Below are 20,165 nucleotides of genomic sequence, written 5' to 3' on the forward strand. Positions count from 1 at the left end.
TCAAAATGACTTTTTCTCAAGTGATATATTGATATTAAATTTGTACACACACAGTCATGTATATATTCAAATACATTTCATCTATGTTTGTACATTAAACAAGTTAAATAATAAAGTTATATATATATATATATATATATATATATATATTTAATTTACATAACTGTGTTATGTATATCAACTTATCATACATAACTATGTAGTTAGTATTTTATAAATAACATAAATATTTTGTGTATAATTGACAACATACAGTACTGCAATGATATGTATATGTAGATTATATACATAACACTGTTATGTATTTTTAATAACAAACATAAGTTTGTGGTCTATAGTACCCATCATACAAGCCCGTCTTATCAACATTTCTAACTCATTCACACATAATCATTTGTTACTCTACATTTTATATCTTTATCAAATATTTGGACAAAAGCACCTCATTCATTGCAATTTTTTTCCATATTTTTTTTATAAAACAACAATAGAATCAACAAGTTCAAGATGTGGAATGTTTACAAAAGGAAGATGTTTCATTAAAAGAACAGGTTGTTCATACAAATTTCTTTTCAACTAATGCGGACAATGCAAAAATGATAAGTTTTTATAACTATGCATTTTTTTCCTATGATAATGTTGTTCTTACACATATGTAATCCTAATGTCACAAGGATGATGAACTTGGAGGGTTTACAACTGGAGAGTTCCATCAGTAGATAATTTCGAAGAGATGGATATCGTCACTAGTTCAAAAGATAAAGGAAAAAAGGTATTTTTTACAAAATGATTTTTTCTCAAAGGAGATATTGATATAAAATCTATACACACACAGTCATGTATATATTCAAATATATTTCATCTATGTTTTGTACATTAAACATGTTAAATACTAAAGTTATATATATTTTTTAATATACATAACTGTGTTATGTATATCAATTTTTCATACGTAACTATGTAGTTAGTATTTTATAAATAACAAAAATATTTTGTGTATAATTGACAACATACAGTACCGTGTAGTATATTTTTATAACTTATTTAATAATAATGATTTATTTATTGTATTTTTCCAAACAACACCTACAACATCAACAAGACCATGATGTGGAATGTATACAACAGGAACATGTTCCGCCAAATAAGCAGGCTGATAAAGAATTCTTTCCAACAGAGGAACAAAAACGAAAAAAGGTATTTTTTTACAAAAAAGGCAGTTTCACATTGTTTAAAATTTTGTATTAACGAAAAAATTAAAATAAAACTTAGATTTGTTTCTTGTGTACGTTAACTGATGTTCTCTATAGTTATATTTGTTATAAGTTTGTATATGTCATTTTTTATACGTATATGTTTATAATATACATAGTTAATGCCTCATAAAAAGGAAACATCATCATAACCATTTCATACACATTTAAAATATTTTTGGTTCTCAGCCATAGTAATAACTCATTGTACCCAGAAATTGCTTGTGATAAAATGTACAAAAATCTCTTGAGGTTAGATATATCTCATAGTATAAAAGTTATTATTTCATAAAAATACACTTATTTAGTTTTGTATATGTTTTTTAATATATAACAAGATTTTGAAGGATTTAGTTCGGATGTTGGAACTTCCACATTAAATGCGCATGTCGAAGAAATGGTGAGTCAGGAAATGGGGGATATTGGAACTACCACATTGAATGCTCTTGTTGATGCAGTTGTAAATCAGAATCTGGATTACTCTAAAGTACAAAACCCTGAGAATATCCATGAAGATCATTCGGTAAATACATAAAGTGAATTTTTTTCATAATTGTACTGTCAGCATTTATAGTCAATTTTTTTTCTTTACAAACTTGTTTAAAGAAAACTTACATTATATACATTTAATTATCTATATAGGATGAACACTTGAGTACCCTTTCAGAATCTGCTCAATTGGAGATAGATGCTATAATGCAAGGTTTGGCAGCACCGGTAGATGATATTCCTCTTGAAGTTGTTAAACCGGTGGATGAAACAGTTAACTTGTATTCCCTATCTGATAGCCAAATTCCATCAAATTATTTTGATTCAGTTGTTGCGGCTCATCTAGCTGCAAAAACCCCAGCTAAATGAACCAGGACTAGGTCAAGAATTTTCAAGTCACCATACACGACTGACTTTGCATCTGGCTCAAAGGCCCTTGAGGATGAAAGCATAGAATTCAAATAGACATTTGCATTCGAAGGTTATGAAATATCTGACGATATTCCAAGTTCTATCATTGAAGAGTGCAAAAAATAGGTTCTTGAGGGTCTGTTGAAGTTTCATTCAAAAAAGTGAGTTCTAATAACACAAATATTATTTTGTTTCGTGAATATGCATGTATAATTTACACATTTTTCTTAATACAATTATTCAACTTTTTATAGGAAAATGAACGATGAACACTACAAAGCAAAAGCATCTTCCCTTGGAGTTTAGCAATATGATTTTGTTGTTGCTCATGCTCATTCTAAAAATTAGTTTTACTTGATGTCGCAGAAAAATTCATGTTGGAATGATGAGGTATTTTTAATTTGAATATTACCTTTTAAAACTTTTCATACATACATACATATATTGGCATCTTATTCATATTACACTTACAAAGAATGTCTTATACTTTGAAAACATTGATCTTTGTAGTTCATATACACATGTTCTACATGTGAAGAACATATCTATAAATATTATATTTGTTTGTTATGTTGTGTATTGTTATGTACATATACATATAACATTTTTATAGTAAATATATATACATATATTACCATCTGTTTAAGGTTATGAACATTACCTATGTATATTTCAAACAAATACATAGCTCATTCATATCGCTAACTGTTAAATGAAATGTCTTACTTATATTCATCATATCTTATGTTTGTACGTATTAGTATGTATATGTTCTACACATACTTTGTTCTTTTGTTTTAAATATTTATTTTTCAAGTAAGGAATATTACTTATTTATGTGAAGAACATATACATAAATTTAATATTTGTTTGTTATCCTTTGTATTATTACGTACATATTGTAACACCCCAATTTTCTGAATTGGAATACTACACGGTGATCATGACCCCGAAGGACCATAAGCTAACCCATGACTGATATCTGTACCTGTATACTTCATAATATATCATAAAATGTGAAAACATGAACATGAAAGGCCATAAGGTTCGAACTGAATAAACGTCTGATAACAACATGTCTGAAAAAAGGTATAACAATACCAAAACAAGTCATAAATACTGAAAATAATGAGATCTGAACATCTAATCTAACATCTAGTATAAAAGCCTCTAACTGAACTGAATAAGGAGTTGAAGGAACATGCCTCCAACTAACTCCATCTAGCAACTGAATAGTAAATGTAGCAATAATTATTTCGTCCTCGAATGAGAAGGACTCACTGCAAACTCTGAACACTGAAATACTACTGCTGATTTGGATCTCGTGCCTCTAAACCTATGGTGTAACATAAGAGAAAGAACCATAGCGCAAATGCGTCAGTACGTCTGAATATACTAAGTATACGAGTGAGGTAGGCTAAATCCAAAAGGGTTGAACAATACTGACTGATATGAACGTGAGAAAACATACATGCATAAGCAACTATAACTGAACTCGTGGAGATACTGACTACTGAGTCTGAACTTTGAATATTGACAATGTGAGTGTACTAATACTGAGATACTAAATAGATGAACAACTATTTTTGACAATTTGAATTATGAAGAACTGATTTGGTTGACTGTGTCTAAGAGTCCAGAAGTTGAATACTGATATCACGAATTCTAATAACTGATATGACTGATACATGAGTTCAGAAAATTGATATAACTGATATAACTGTGATGATCGGCCTAACTGATGTAACTGATACTGAGCGACTGTATCTGACAGTCTAAGTTCTGATGGAACTATCTGAGTTCTGTTTTGTGTGGAGTAACTAAATTTGAAATTAGTCCTATCTAGTGGGTGATCTTTAAATCTGATGATTCTGATACTGTTTAACTATAGTTGAGATTAGTCCTATCTAACGGGTGATCTCGAAGTCTATTTATAATGATAAGGATTGATTGACTCTAATAGTACTGAATATGTACTACTGAACTGAGTTGACTCTATCTGACAGTCCTGAATCTGTAACTGAAATTGTGGGATGTATTCATCTAACCGGCATGCCCTAAGCTAAGCTAAATGGGGTCCAATCTCTACCCTGACTAGAAGGGTGTCAAATCTGCGCCACTGGTAAGGACAACATCTGAGCAACCCTTATATAATAGGTAACTCTAGTGAGAATGGTGGGAACCGTCATATAACAGGTTAAGCCACCTCACCTACCCTCATATACCAGGCTGTGATGTCTCAACCTATGCTCGCTACATAGTTCTGGAACTTAGGGATTGCTTCTAAGGATCTCAGTCCTAATCTAGCGGGTAAGTCCCCATCCCTAGGATCGCTCAGTGCTGAATCCTACTCTCATCTGAAAGACACTGAACTAAATAACTGGGATGAACTGAATAACTGAATAGAAGTGATTAGCTAAACTAATACTAATTGACTAGAGTGATACTAGTAGTACTGTTTAGTGGAGCTAAACTAAGTTTTACTGGATTTCGATGACTGACGAAATGTACTGATTTCTGAGGACTGGTTGAGAGTACTGAAGTTACTGAGATTGAATTTGAATACTGAGGTTACAGATATTACTGAGTACTGAGATCACTGAGATTACTGAGGTTACTGAGCACTGAGATTACTGAGAATACTGAACTACTGAGATTACTGAGTTTTCCTGAGTCACATGACTGACTGAATTCTACTGAATCATGGCTTGATTTTGTATATCGTGAAACATGACATGGCTCTAGGCACACAACTATATTTTTGGGTACGAATTACCCCAGGACTCGATGGAAGGAAACAGACACAACATGACTGACTTGATTATAAGATTGTAGTCCACAATTCACATTGTCATAAGTAGGGGGTATTATACTTCATGTATTTATTCAACATCTCAAACATGGTAGGGGAAAGTATGGATATATTTCATATACATAATTCATCTCTCCATTATCATACATGCTTCATACTACAACAATAACAACATATAAATAGCATGGAAATCTATATTGAAGTGTATAGCTAACATGGACTTGTCATATAGATATCATGGAATCATGTAAATATGAATTTATAGCATCCTAGGCATTTTATCAAACACCTTGCATGCATTCTTTAAGGAATAGGTGGATTTCATACTTGCATCATATCAAACCACCCAAAGTTTGTGTTTTTCAACTAACAACCACATATATTCCATGAAAACACCTTTAGATATTATCTTGAAACTTAAACAACAATCATCAACAAGTACATGCTCATATCACCACAAAATTTTACAAAATAACATTTAAAAGCATGATTCTTAAGCTTTATGAACGAATTGAATCCATAGATGAACACTGCGCATACCTTAAAGCTTGATCTTGAAAGAGATCTAATGTTTTTGAAGGTTCCTGAAGAAATCCTTAGGCTTGACCATGATTTTTCTTGACTAGGGTTTAACCCTTTTGGGAAAGAATGTTCTTGTACCTGAGGAGATGATCTTGAGAGGAAACCCTAATCTTGTGGTTGAAAGTGTATGAGAGAGCTTTTTAAGATGTTTTTAGCTAAAGAGAATGGAAGATAATACGTTCTTTGAGGGTTATAAGTCATGGGAAGTGAAGGGAAAAGATCAAAACACCCTTATGAAATAAATTCCCAGTTGCTGAAAATAATAGCTGACGACATTTGTGACAAGGCATCAAAAATGTGGTAAGCCATCAAAAATGTCATCACACAGAAGCTAGAATCTGCCTAAGGCTGATGACATTTGTGACATGGCATCAAAAATGTGGTAAGCCATCAAAAATATCATCACACAGAAGCTGGATACTGCCTAGGGCTGACGACCTTCGTGATAGGGCATCACAAATGTGGTAGGCTACCATGAATTTCGTCACTTAGGAGCTGGTTTCTTCCTAAGGCTGACAAACTTCGTGGTAGGGCATCACAAGTGTGGTAAGCTACCACAAATGTTGTCACTTAGGAGCTGGTTTCTACCTAAGGCTGACGACCTTCGTGGTAGGGCATCACAAATATGGTAAGCTACCACGAATGTCATCACTTAGGAGCTAGTTTCTGCCTAAGTCTGATGACCTTCGTGGTAGGGCATCACAAGTGTGGTAAGCTACCACAAATATTGTCACTTAGGAGCTGGTTTCTACCTAAGGCTGACGACCTTCGTGGTAGGGCGTCACAAATATAGTAAGCTACCACGAATGTCGTCACTTAGGAGCTAGTTTCTGGCTAAGGCTGACGACCTTTGTGGTAGGGCATCACAAGTGTGGTAAGCTACCGCGAATGACGTCACACTCTTTCCAGCCTGACATGCTGGAGTAAAATAGGAATAACTCTTTACTCCGATATCGGATTTAGGCAAATTTGGTATCATTGGAAAGCTAATTCAATTATATATCTGTTGATAGGTCATGAGCTCAAAATTTCCAAGTATAATGAGAGATATGGTCATTTGAATCTGAATATGGCAATATCTTTCTCAAGAATTCGATCGGTGAGGAATGTTTTGATTCGTCTGATGGCTGGGAGTTATTTGAAGCCTTAATATACATCTAACTTACTCATAAAACTATAAAATAACCATGATGTACTATGCATGATCTTGGTACATGGCTCTAATATTGGTTTGGATTTTTTGGGGTATTACAATATCTCCCCCTTGGAAACATTCGTCCTCGAATGATGACTGCTTGAGAGGGGAGAAAAGATAAAATGATGCATATATAGCATGAATGACTGATCATGATTTCATGGCTGACATGACTGAAAACTAAGCATATCATACTGTACATGCATATCTGATGCATGGGTAGCTTATTTATTAATGTAGGACTGAGTGTTCTGATAAACTGAGTTTCTCAAACTGAGAATGCATATCTGATGCATAACTGATAAGCTGAATCCATGCATATCTGATGCATGATTATATGACTGACATGATACGTGAATATATGACTGAAAGCACTGGTAAGCTGATCACGCATATCTGATGCAGGAATACATAACTGAACTGACTCATGAACATGTAATAGTAAAGATACCAAGTTTGAAATGAAAACTGAGCATGAAACTAAATACCAAATTTGGTACTAAAATCTGAACGTGAGAATGAGTAAGCTCAAAGAAGACTGCTACCATAAACTAAAAATACTGATGAGTCTGAGATTCATTACTCAATATGCATGAAAGGAAACATAAGAACATAACTGAGTCTGGAACATGATACATAAACTGAACTGAGTCTATAATGCGTGACATGGATAGAGTATCGTATCATGGCTACACTGAGACATTGAGTACATGGCTTACTGCTGAGTTTTGAATCTAGAGGGTCGGCTCATAAGTAACACTTCCTCCAAGATAGATTTATAAAAAAATAACATGTTTAAATCACGGAAGTTTGGGGGCTATAGTGTATCTCCCCCTTGGGACACTATGTCCCTTGAAGAATGTTGGACTAACCTTCCTGAGATACTGAGGAAGTTGAGGCGATGCACAAGGCACCTAGGTATAAAATCATGATTAATTATCTGAGATCTAAAACTGAAGCATGATGTACAAATGCATAGACATACTGACTTATCTAATTAACTAAGTAACTGGTAGCTGAACGCTGGGTATGCAAGACTGAATTGCACTTAATCTGAGTAGCTGGGCTAAGGCCATAAAGTATTATGCATATGATAAGGGACTGACTGGGTAACATGAGGTAACTGATCATGGATTTCATGAAAGCTATATTGTCTAAAAATACAGGACCAAACGTATTACATGATTTGAAAACATTCCATAGACTGAGGTATTAAAATTCCTATAATTGAATAGCTGATAACTGTACACTATGGTTAAGCAAGTCTAAAACTGAACTGAATTTCTGAGCTGAATACTGATCTAAAGCTGACACTATAACTTAAGACTGTAATGGGGATCCATACTGGATCTAAATGTTGGGTCTTGATAACTGAATATTGAAAGTAAGGTTTAAACTGATACTGAAGTGCTTAATTCTAAGATTGAAAACTAATTACTAAGTACTGAACTGTAACTAAGTTGTGATAGTTGCACAATGAAGGCTGACATAAGTCAAGGATCTGAATATACATTCACACTCTTAATTTTCACAATTTCTAAGTACTACCTCTTGCTAGCTCCTTGCTTGCATACTAACAAGATATTCAAGCCTATCTTCGTATCTACACCCTCGTATAAAACATGCATGCAATAATCTGCTCTTAACATGAAATATTAACTCTCTCCCATCTAAGAAATTTCTCAACACTACACTATTCTCATAAAGAGAGCTCGCTGAAGGGTTAAATCAAGAGAACTTGAAATATGAATAAACACATAACTGAACTTGGCACTTGACTAAAGTCTGAGGGATAGAATATAAATACCATGTGTGTACCAAAAGGTCTGAACTGAGGGTATGCATGACATAGTCTGAATTTAACTGATCAGTGGAGGCATAGATGAGTCATGGAAACTGAGTATACTGGGGAGCATGATATATGTACATAAGTCATGAGTTGTATGACCTGATTCTGGAATGTCTGAGTTCGTGAAACATGATTTGTAACACTGAGTGATCTAGGACTAAATTCCCTATACTGGGAACTAAAAGTGCACACAATTCTATGGAATGCGTGTGAATATAAGCAGTATTTATGGAATCTGAGACATAAAGCATGCATAGGCATTATGCTAACTAAAGTATGAAGCTTTACGCTGAGATAAGGATGGGTCGGGAATTATTTTCCCTAACTACTTTTCTATACATACTGGCACTACTACTGGAATCTGAGAACCTAACTTGGGTACTTTATCTACCATCCCCACTTGGATTTAAGCCATCATCATAATTTTGTGAGCACTAAACTAAACTCTGAACTAAACTGCAATCATCATCACATATTTACACTCTAATTAACACATGTTTCCCTTACTAAACAGATCATCTTCCCCTGTTTCCCTCACATACTACTAGTATCACATTTACACCTTCATACTTAATTTTGAATCAATAAACTTAAATTTCTAACTCACACTGTTCAAGACTACTGATTCATTATGGCACAACTATCCCCAAGAATACATAGTCTGTTCAATTTGGATATCCTTATCCCAACCCTACTACTACTAAACTCATGGGTTCATACTTCTAACTCTAGTCATATGCTATCATAGGATTTTAAGAAGTGATCTGCTGGTATATCTAAGTCTGGGTTCGAGAATGAGTTCTCATGATCATGAATGAGATCCGTATAACTTTGGGACATAACTAAACTGATGGGATACTATTGAGCATGAGGGAAATCTCATAGCTATCTGTAGGGACTATTTGATAAAGCCCTATCTGTAGGACTTGAGCTTCACTACTTCTGTTACCTTGAAAGTAAGGTAAAGTTGACATGAATAAAGCATGATGAGAATCTGCATGAGTTTTCTTAGAGAACCTTTCTATAGCATGATCTGAGACATGAAAAAAGGGAAATTATTCCTAAAACATCTCGTAGCCTCCTGCACATAAGTGTGGTGCACAACACACGCATGTACAATACTTTACTAGATGCGGCTTTCAGACTTCCTAGGACTCTATTGAACCTTAGGCTCTAATACCAAGTTTGTAACACCTCAATTTTTTGAATCGGAATGCTACACGGTGCTCATGACCCCAAAGGACCACAAGCTAACCCATGACTGATATCTGTACCTGTATACTGCATAATATATCATAAAATACGAAAACATGAACATGAAAGGCCATAGGGTTCAAACTGTATAAACGTCTGATAACAACATGTCTGAAAAAGGTATAACAATACCAAAACAAGTCATAAATACTGAAAATAATGAGATCTAAATATCTAATCTGACAACTAGTCTGAAAGCCTCTAACTGAACTGAATAAAAAGTTGAAGGAACATGTCTCCAACAAACTCCATCTAGCAACTGAATAGTAAATGTAGCAATAATCATATCGTCCTCGAATGAGAAGGACTCACTGAAAACTCTGAACACTGAAATGCTACTGCTGATTTAGAGCTCATGCCTCTGAACCTATGGTGTAATATAAGAAAAATCACCATAGCACAAATACGTCAGTACTTCTGAATGTACTGAGTATACGAGTGAGGTAGGCTAAATACAAAGGGTTATATGGATGAGCAATACTGACTGATATGAATGTGAGAATACATACATGCATAAGCAACTATAACTGAACTCGTGGAGATACTAACTACTAAGTCTGAATATTGACAATGTGAGTGTACTGATACTGAGATACTAAATAGATGAACGACTATTTCTGACAATTCAAATTATGAAAAACTGGTCTGGTTGACTATGTCTAACAGTCTTGAAGCTGAATACTGATATCATGAATTTTGATAACTGATATGACTGATACATGAGTTCAGAAAACTGATATAACTGTAATGATCGGCCTAACTGATATAACTGATATTGAGCGATTGTATCTGACAGTCTAAGTTCTGATGGAACTGTCCGAGTTCTATTTTGTATGGAGTAACTAAATTTGAGATGAGTCCTATCTAGCGGGTGATCTTTAAATCTAATGATTCTGATACTATTTAACTATAGTTGAGATCAGTCTTGTCCAATGCATGATCTTGAAGTCTATTTATAATGATAAGGATTGATTGTCTCTAACAGTACTAAATCTGTACTACTGAACTGAGTTGATTGTATCTGACAGTCCTGAATCTGTAACTGAAATTGTGGGATGTATTCATCTAACCGACATACCCCAAGCTAAGCTGACTAGGGTCCAATCTCTGCCCTGACTGGAAGGGTATCAATACTGCGCCACTGGTAAGGACAACATATGAGCAACCCTCATATAACAGGTAACTCTAGTGAGAATAGTGGGAACCCTCATATAACAGGTTAAGCCACCTCATCTACCCTCATATAACAGGCTGCGATGTCTCAACCTATGCTGGCTACATAGTTCTGGAACTTAGGGATTTCTTCTAAGGATCTCAGTCCTAATCTAGCGGGTGAGTCCCCATCCCTAGGATCGCTCGGTGCTGAATCCTACTCCCATCTGAAAAACACTGAACTAAATAACTGGGATGAACTGAATAACTGAACTGAACTAATTAGATGAACTAATACTGATTAACTAGATTGATACTAGTGGTATTGTTTAGCGTAGCTAAACTAAGTTTACTGGATTTCGATGACTGACAGAATATACTGAGTTTTGAGGACTGGTTGAGAGTACTGAAGTTACTGAGATTGACTTTGAATACTGAGGTTATAGATATTACTGAGTACTGAGATCACTGAGATTACTGAACTACTGAGATTACTGAGGTTACTGAGCATTGAGATTACTGAGAATACTGAACTACTGAGATTACTGAGTTTTCCTGAGTCACATGACTGACTGAATTCTACTGAATCATGGCTTGATTTTTTATATCGTGAAACATGACATGGCTCTAGGAACACAACTATATTTTTGGGTACGAATACCCCCAGGACCCGATGGAAGGAAAAAGACACAACATGACTGACTTGACCATAAGATTGGAGTCCACTATTCACATTGTCATAAGTAGGGGGTATTATACTTCATGTATTTATTCAACATCTCAAACATGGTAGGAAAAAGCATAGATATATTTCATGTACATAATTCATATCTCTATTATCATACATGCTTCATACCACTACAATAACAATACATAAATAGCGTGGAAATCCATATTGAAGTGTATAGCTAACATGGACTTGTCATATAGATATCATGGAATCATGTAAATATGAATTTCTAGCATCCTAGGCATTTTATCAAACACCTTGCTTGCATTCTTTAAGGCATAGGTGGATTTCATACTTGTATCATATCAAATCACCCAAATTTTGTATTTTTCAACTAACAACCACATATATTCCATGAAAACACCTTTAGATATCATCTTGAAACTTAAACAACAATCATCAACAAGTACATGCACATATCACCACAAAAATTTACAAAATAACATTTAAAAGCATGATTCTTGAGCTTTATGAACGAATTGAATCCATAGATGAACACTACGCATACCTTAAAGCTTGATCTTGAAAGAGATCTAATGTTTTTGAAGGTTCCTGAAGAAATCCTTAGGCTTTCCCTTGATTTTTCTTGACTAGGTTTTAACCCCTTTGGGAAAGAATGTTCTTGTTCCTGAGGAAATGATCTTGAGAGGAAACCCTAATCTTGTGGTTGAAAGTGTATGAGAGATCTTTTTGAGATGTTTTTAACTAAAGAGAATGGAAGATAATACGTTCCTTGAGGATTATAAGTCGTGGGAAATGAAGGAAAAAGACCAAAATACACTCTTGAAATAAATTCCCAGTTGCTAAAAATAATAGCTGACGACATTTGTGACAAGGCGTCAAAAATATGATAAGCCGTCAAAAATGTCGTCACACAAAAGCTGGACTCTGCCTAAGGCTTACGACATTTGTGACATGGCATCAAAAATGTGGTAAGCTGTCAAAAATATTGTCACACAGAATTTGGATACTGCCTAAGGCTGACGACCTTCGTGATAGGGCATCACAAATGTGGTAAGCTACCACGAATGTCGTCGTTTCTGCCTAAGGCTGACGTCTTCGTGGTAGGGCATCATAAGTGTGGTAAGATACCATGAATTTCATCACTTAGGAGCTGGTTTCTGCCTAAGGCTGACGACCTTCGTGGTAGGGAATCACAAATGTGGTAAGCTACCACGAATGTCGTCACTTAGGAGCTGGTTTCTGCCTAAGGCTAACGACCTTCGTGGTAGGGTGTCAGAAATGTGGTAAGCTACCACGAATGTCGTCACTTAGGAGCTGGTTTCTACCTAAGGCTGACGACCTTCGTGGTAGGGCTTCACAAATGTGGTAATCTACCACGAATGTCGTCACACTGTTTCCTGCCTGACATGCTGGAGTAAAATAGGAATAACTCTTTGCTCCGATATTGGATTTAGGAAAAATTGGTTCTTTGGGAAGCTAATTCAATTATCTATCTGTTGATAGGTCATGAGCTCAAAACTTCCAAGTATAATGAGAGATATGCTCGCTTGAATATAACTATGGCAATATCTTTCTCAAGAATTCGATCAGTGAGGAATGTTTTGATTCGTCTGATAGCTGGGAGTTATTTGAAGCCTTAATATACATCTAACTTACTCATAAAACTATAAAAGAACCATGATGTACTATGCACGAGCTTGGTACATGTCTCTAATATTGGTTTAGATTTTTCAGGGTATTACACATATACATATATAATTTGTATATTAAATATATATACATATAGTACCATCTGGTTAAGGTAATGACATTACCTCAGTATATTTCTAATAAATACATGACTGATATATATCGTTAACTGTGTAATAAAATTTCTTGCTTATATTCATTATATTTTATGTATTGTTCATATTCACGTCTATGTACTAGATGTGTAATGCAATTACTAGTTGTAACGTACATAAAATATTTTAAGCATATTGGCTCACATATTATGTGTTTATCATGTTCAATAGGGTATGGAATACCGGATAAAGAAATATTCCTCCGAATTCTTTGCATATGTAGCATTCATTCTATGTATGTGCAAAATTGCAATGAATAACTATACGTATGTGCAGATTCATTATATACCTGTGCAGATTAAAATGTTTTATCGTAACTGCCTGCAAGTTATATATATAAAATCCACAATTATGTTTACTTCTTTTACCTATTATTACTGTTTGTATACATATATAAATATGTTCACATTGTACATCAACCTAATGTCTCTTTTTTGTATTTTAATTTTGTAGCATATTGATGTGATATTTTATCACTTGCACAAGAAATCAAAATTACGGACTGATCAAGAATACCGATTTACCACAATAAACTATTTTTTCAAGAATTATATTGAGAAGACATACCGTAGATATTATCCTAATGATTCGGACACGGTACTTTCTACTCAACAGGATTATGCTGATCTGTAGTTGTCACCGACAACGAAAATGCAGTAAACAACATAATCAAGGGATTTTCAATACCAGCTGGGTTGCCCTGGCACCTTTTTGATGAGGTGTATGTTCTAATGAACTACACTCGGAATTTTCACTGGGTGTTAGCTGTTATAGCTCTAAAGGATAGACGTATATGCGTCTATGATTCGCTGTCCAACATAAGAAATATGGACTCATCCGCTGAGATTCAGAAGTTGGCGGTGATGCTCCCAACCTTCTTGTCTGATAGTGGATTTTTTTGAACAAACATCCCGTACAGATTGGCCAAACCTTGATGCATACGGGGATAAACTGAGTGATACGACGCAGTTACTGAATACCAATCCATTGGAGGTTAAGTATGTGCAAAACATTTCTCAACAAGATTGTGATAGTCTGTAAGTAATCTGCACTTAGTGTTTTCTTAAATATTATTTTACAATGTGTTATAATTATATAATGTGTTTATTTTTTCGTGACAGAGACTGCGGAGTTTTTGTTGCTGGATATGCAGAATACATAAGCGAAGGAATGTCAGTCCCAATAGTTGGTTTTGAAGCGGCATACCATTGTTTGCGATACGCATCTCTCTTTAAAAATTATGGTATTCAGAAAGCAAAAAAGGATTATGTCAGTGAGAATGAAGACCCTCCAAGACCAAGGCGAACAAAACACTCAATTCCTGATGAAATGGCCATTGTTAGAATTGGGTAGGAGGACAGTTTATTATGATTTACAAAATGTTTACTAATATGGGTTTTGTTTGGAATGTTGCATTTTCAACAACTTTAGAATTTTTTCTTATTATAAATTTGTTTTAACAGTTTTTTAAGCAATGTTTATGGATTAGTGATAAAAATTCCTTTGCTTATTATTCTTTTGTGAACATGATTTGTCGTTCTATATATATTTGTGAACTAATCTACATATACATATGTATATTAAATAATACTGATAAACAGATGCTTATAAACCACATTTCTTTTATACAAATAACATATCATTTAAGTTTATGTTTTTATTCTTTTAAATATGTACGACTACGTATACATATACATATTGTATACTGATGATGTCATATGTATGTTATACGCTTATTGCATTATTAAACTATTGTATTGTTTGTTGTGTGTATAACTGTTATCTTATGCTTATAAAGAACAAACCAAATTAACTTCCTGATTTAGTGTATATGTAGTAATATACACAGCACAATCTTATGCTTAAAAAGAACAAACCAAATTAGCTTCATGTTTGAGTGTATAAGTAGCAATATACACAGCTACACAGCACTATCTTATGCTTATAATGAACAAACCAAATTAGCTTCCTGATTGAGTGTATATGTAATAATATACACAGTACTCTAAACTACAAAACATATTTCTTCATTCCTATATATAGCAACTTAGCATATTTTATTTTTTCTTGAATGTGTGTATATGTCAACATTTACATATTGTTTATACCTTCGTTCTTATGCCTAAATATAATTTTTAGAATGCATTTACATGTCAACTACACTGCATTTAGTCTAAATAATTTTATAAATTTTGGAATGTTCATAGAATATTTTTTAATACCACTCATTCATAGAACAAACTCATAATTTACATATCCATCTTATAAGCTTTTAACATACATACAGTTTTATAAGCTACATACATTTAAATATGAATTTTTTATCATTAATAAGACATATTTATCAATAAATAAAAACAAATACACAAAAAAATGTGAGCAAAAAATGGCAAATTATATCTGATCGAAACTCAGTAAACAAATACTTAACTTTCTTTTTGGTAGTTTGAATGTTAAAATTTCAAACTAAATCTGAAAATTGATGAGCTTAACTATGCAAACAAATACTTACAAAAAAAATAAAAATACTTAATACCAGTAGACAAATACACATAAAAAATTGAGCGATAAATTGACTAAAATCAATCATAAATTGAACAAAAATCTTACTTATTTCAATTTTAAAATAGCAAACAAAAACTGTTAACTAACTTCATTTCTAAAAAACAGAAAAAGAATAATCGAGTTATTAATCTTCAAGAGTCAACAAAAACTAAAACTTAATTCTCTTTTGGGAAAAAATTGCAGGAACGCCTATTGTGTCCTTCATGTCCACAACGTCCGCAACGATTTGTGCTTGATGAAAGTGTTTCGCTAGATTTTTTCTTCCGCCCTTTCTTCGGCCTTCCTGGAAGCCTTTTAAATATCGGGGGCAACACTTCTTGCTCAGCTACACTATTAGGAACATTCCAGTCTGTCCTATCTGGCATGGAAATGATTGAAACTTCATAAGTCTTCACCAAAGTAGCTGGTTTGCAGTATTCAGAACAATATGGACCAAATTTCTTTACATGTTTAGATTTCAATATGGAAATAGCGTGAGCACAAGGTATTTGGTCTATTTGGAACCTCCAACGACTGCATGACTCACTTTCAAGGTCGATAATGTATCTTCGTCCAGATTTATAAACTGAATATATATACGGTGAAGACGCCTTAACCTGAAGAGAATAAAAAATACATACATTGAACTTTATCAGTAATTTTTATTTCATTTTGGAAAAATAAAATGTTTACTTTGATTATAACAATACATATAACTACATGGTAAAAACTCACAAAAATTGATACATACCGTCATCCTCAACACTTTCGTACCATTGATACGCCAGAAACATTATCAGATATATATAGTATTATATGTATATTAATCGAAAGTTATGTATATGTACATTATATACATGACACTGTAATGTATTTTTAATAATATACATAAGTTTGTGGTCTATAGTACCCATCATACAAGTCCGTCTAATCAACATTTCTAACTCATTCACACATAATCATTTGTTACTCTACATTTTATATTTTTATCAAACAGTTGGGCAAAAACACCTCATTCATTGTAAATTTTTTTCACATTTCTTTTCATAAAACAGCAACAGGATCAACAAGTTCAATACATATAACTGCATGGTAAAAACTCACAAAAATTGATACATACCGTCATCCTCAACGCTTTCTTACCATTAAGAGTTAAGATTTCATCAAATCTACGTCCCAACGTAGTACTTGTATATGAAGCTATCTCACTGCTTTTACAGTTCCAAGATCCAAATAAAATTCGCGCCTCTTCTAAGAATCCATTTATTGGCAATTTTCTGGCCTCCACCAAACACCCATTAATACACTCAGCAATATTCGAAGTCATCATCCGACCTCTGTTTATCGGTGAATAACACCTACTCCACTTTTCATATCCAGCTTCTTGTAGATATTTTTTCACTCTCGAATCAGCTTTTTCAATTTTTGCCATTAGGTAGTCAAAATCCTCTTTTCGATAAGCCTTGGCCATTGAATAATACAAATCACTAATACTTTCTTTGCTTTTCCGAAAGTAACCACAAACATTTTTTCAGAGATGTCAAATACATGTAAAATGTGGGACATTTGGATATACAACACTAACTGCTTTGATGATACTTTCATTTTGATCAGAGACAACACACATGTTGTCACGTTCTCCAAAAGCAGCTTTGAATTGGTTGAAAAACCAAGACCATGAGCTGTCATTTTCCATATCCACAACTCCGTACGCAAGTGGTAAAATGCATCCTAATTTACGTATAAACTATATTAATATTGATAAGTTGTCAAAACTAATTTGTTATACTACAACATATATTTTACAATGAAATACAAATTCTAAATAAATATAAATGAAAAATATTATACCTGCACCGTTGAGTGTACTTGCTGACAGACAAATCCCTTGATATAGTCCACTTAAATGCGCACCATCAACAACTATAACGGGTATACAAAACTCAAAACCCCTTATCATTGGATGCAACGCTATAAAAAGATACATAAATCAATTATCCCAAGACTTATGCATTGCAATGTGAGAATTTAGATAGACATTATTCAACATATATATGTATCTCGGCATCTGTCTATACCCATCAGTTGGACTACCTCTAAAAATCGCTATGGCGCGCTCCTTTGCACGCCATGCCTTCATATAGTTTATATCAACATCATATACAACTTTCATTTCTTCCATGATGTCTCCCGGTGTGTACTTTCTTTTATAGTTAACTAATTTAGGAGCCGCGAATTCACACACAAAAGCAGTAGTCGCCATAATATTCTTCAGAACCCTATCACTCAAACGACATGAATGTTCTGGATTAAATCTCCTAATGATAAAAACATCTATTTTTTTATAGCTAGATGCTTCCAACATTCATTCACAATCCTCATTATGGCATCGGAGGAAATAGCTGCAATATGCAGTTACATATACTGTAATAAGTTTTTGTTGATGTTCATAACATTTCAGTGTTACTATTCAGGGAAACTATAACAAAATCAGAAAAAAAATATTACATGCCCAAATAACATTGATTTTATTCCACATTTACAACATATACATTTTTTAGAAGTCATTAGTTGAAATTTAAAAAAAAAAACGTATGCATATGAACTAATTTCAAATGTTGATACCAGAAAAATACATATACATAAGAAATATTATGTATATTTTAAACATTTGAGAATTACATACGCTTCTTTCCTTCTGCACATTCTTTTATTCATTGTTCTAGTACTACAACACCACATTAACGTAAACAAATAATATAGAATGTTTACTTAAACCTACAATCAATCACTTCATGCGATAAAAAAATTTAAATTACATATCCGCTTCAGTTCATAACAATTTCAATCCATAAATAAATTACAATATAAATAACATAACATAATCTATACAGTTTACAAAAAAATATTTCTAAGACAACAAAATAAATTTATTACCTTTTTTTATCTGAACGTTTAGCTCTTGAATTGAATCCATGTGTCACAACATACTTTGACATCACAGAAACGAGCGTCTTTTTATCCTTATACATCTGTTTCACCTTCACATCAATGCTCTTGCTATCACAAATAAGATTATCAAGATCAAATTTCGGAATATACAACGCATATTGATTATGCATCTCTGCAATTGCTAGAGCCATAACATCTGATTCAACACCCTCCACGCAAACAACAACTCCTGTATCTCTATCAAACTGTATCTCATCGGAAGACTTACCAATTGTTGATATGCACAATGGATACATCAAGAATGCTGGTTGCGCTTTCATCAACTCGACATACAACCGTACTCCATTGTCATTACGGATATGAAAAGGTGAAGCATTACCATCGACTACATAACGTACCTCAATAGTTTTTCGAAGTTCATCAATGTTTAATTCCATAGTAATTGACGAAATCAACTTCAGGTAACTTACTGATTTCGCAACAACTATTCCTTCGCTTTTATAATTTACATATTCTGTTTCTGTTCCTCACTTACCAGCGTACCTCAAAAGTATATCAATATTCATCTTATTGATGTCGAATTCGAATTTTTTCCTTCAACACTATCAACATAAACAGTGACTGTACTTTTTTTGTGTGTGTGAATTGAGTGTTATTTGTTTTTCTTGAAGTTGAAAAAATCTTCTTTTTCAACAGGATCAATAAAATATGTGTTTTTTTTTATATGTGAATTACATATGAGTTTTTTTAAATGTATTTGACTAATTCAAAATTTTAAAATCAGCAGTTGTTACATAATTTAAGGAAGGCATTAATCCACTAATTTAATTTGTTGAATTAAAAGCGTGATTAAAGGAAGGAATCCGTTATTTCCTTTTTATATGCCAGAAACATTATCAGATATACATAGTATTATATACATATTAATCGAAAGTTATGTATATTAAAAAGGGAGAGAGAGTACAAATTTTAAGAAAAGTGGGATAGGGTGTAATTAGTTATCAAAGGGTTGGTATTTGTGTTATTTATACTAAATAATATGATTATTCGTTTGTTTTATCCATGTTAAATGAGTTGGGTATCCAACCCATTTAATAGATGGGTCAACCCATATTATCCATTCTAAAATATGAA

At 33.4% G+C, this 20,165-nt stretch overlaps 1 protein-coding gene across 1 annotated transcript; it reads right to left on the minus strand.

Annotated features, from left to right (window-relative positions):
- Positions 1-16,255: 16,255 nt before the first annotated feature.
- On the minus strand, positions 16,256-17,603 carry LOC107852498. The gene is made up of 2 exons (XM_016697553.2): positions 17,200-17,603; positions 16,256-16,696 (listed from the first exon to the last, which is right to left on the minus strand). The coding sequence occupies exons 1-2, from the start codon at positions 17,548-17,550 to the stop codon at positions 16,256-16,258; spliced, it is 792 nt and encodes a 263-aa protein (XP_016553039.1). The 5' UTR covers positions 17,551-17,603.
- Between the last annotated feature and the right edge of the window lie 2,562 nt (positions 17,604-20,165).

This window comes from Capsicum annuum, chromosome 1, assembly GCF_002878395.1.
Source record: "Capsicum annuum cultivar UCD-10X-F1 chromosome 1, UCD10Xv1.1, whole genome shotgun sequence".
In the NCBI taxonomy this organism is placed as follows: domain Eukaryota; kingdom Viridiplantae; phylum Streptophyta; class Magnoliopsida; order Solanales; family Solanaceae; genus Capsicum; species Capsicum annuum.

What these genes read in the sequence shown, in the direction of transcription:
- LOC107852498 (XM_016697553.2), bottom strand. Translation starts at nt 17,550, where the DNA reads ATGGCCAAGGCTTATCGAAAAGAGGATTTTGACTACCTAATGGCAAAA. An exon ending in AGAAAGCGTTGAGGATGACG is followed by an intron (nt 16,697 to 17,199) that starts GTATGTATCAAT and finishes TATTCTCTTCAG; the next exon opens with GTTAAGGCGTCTTCACCGTA.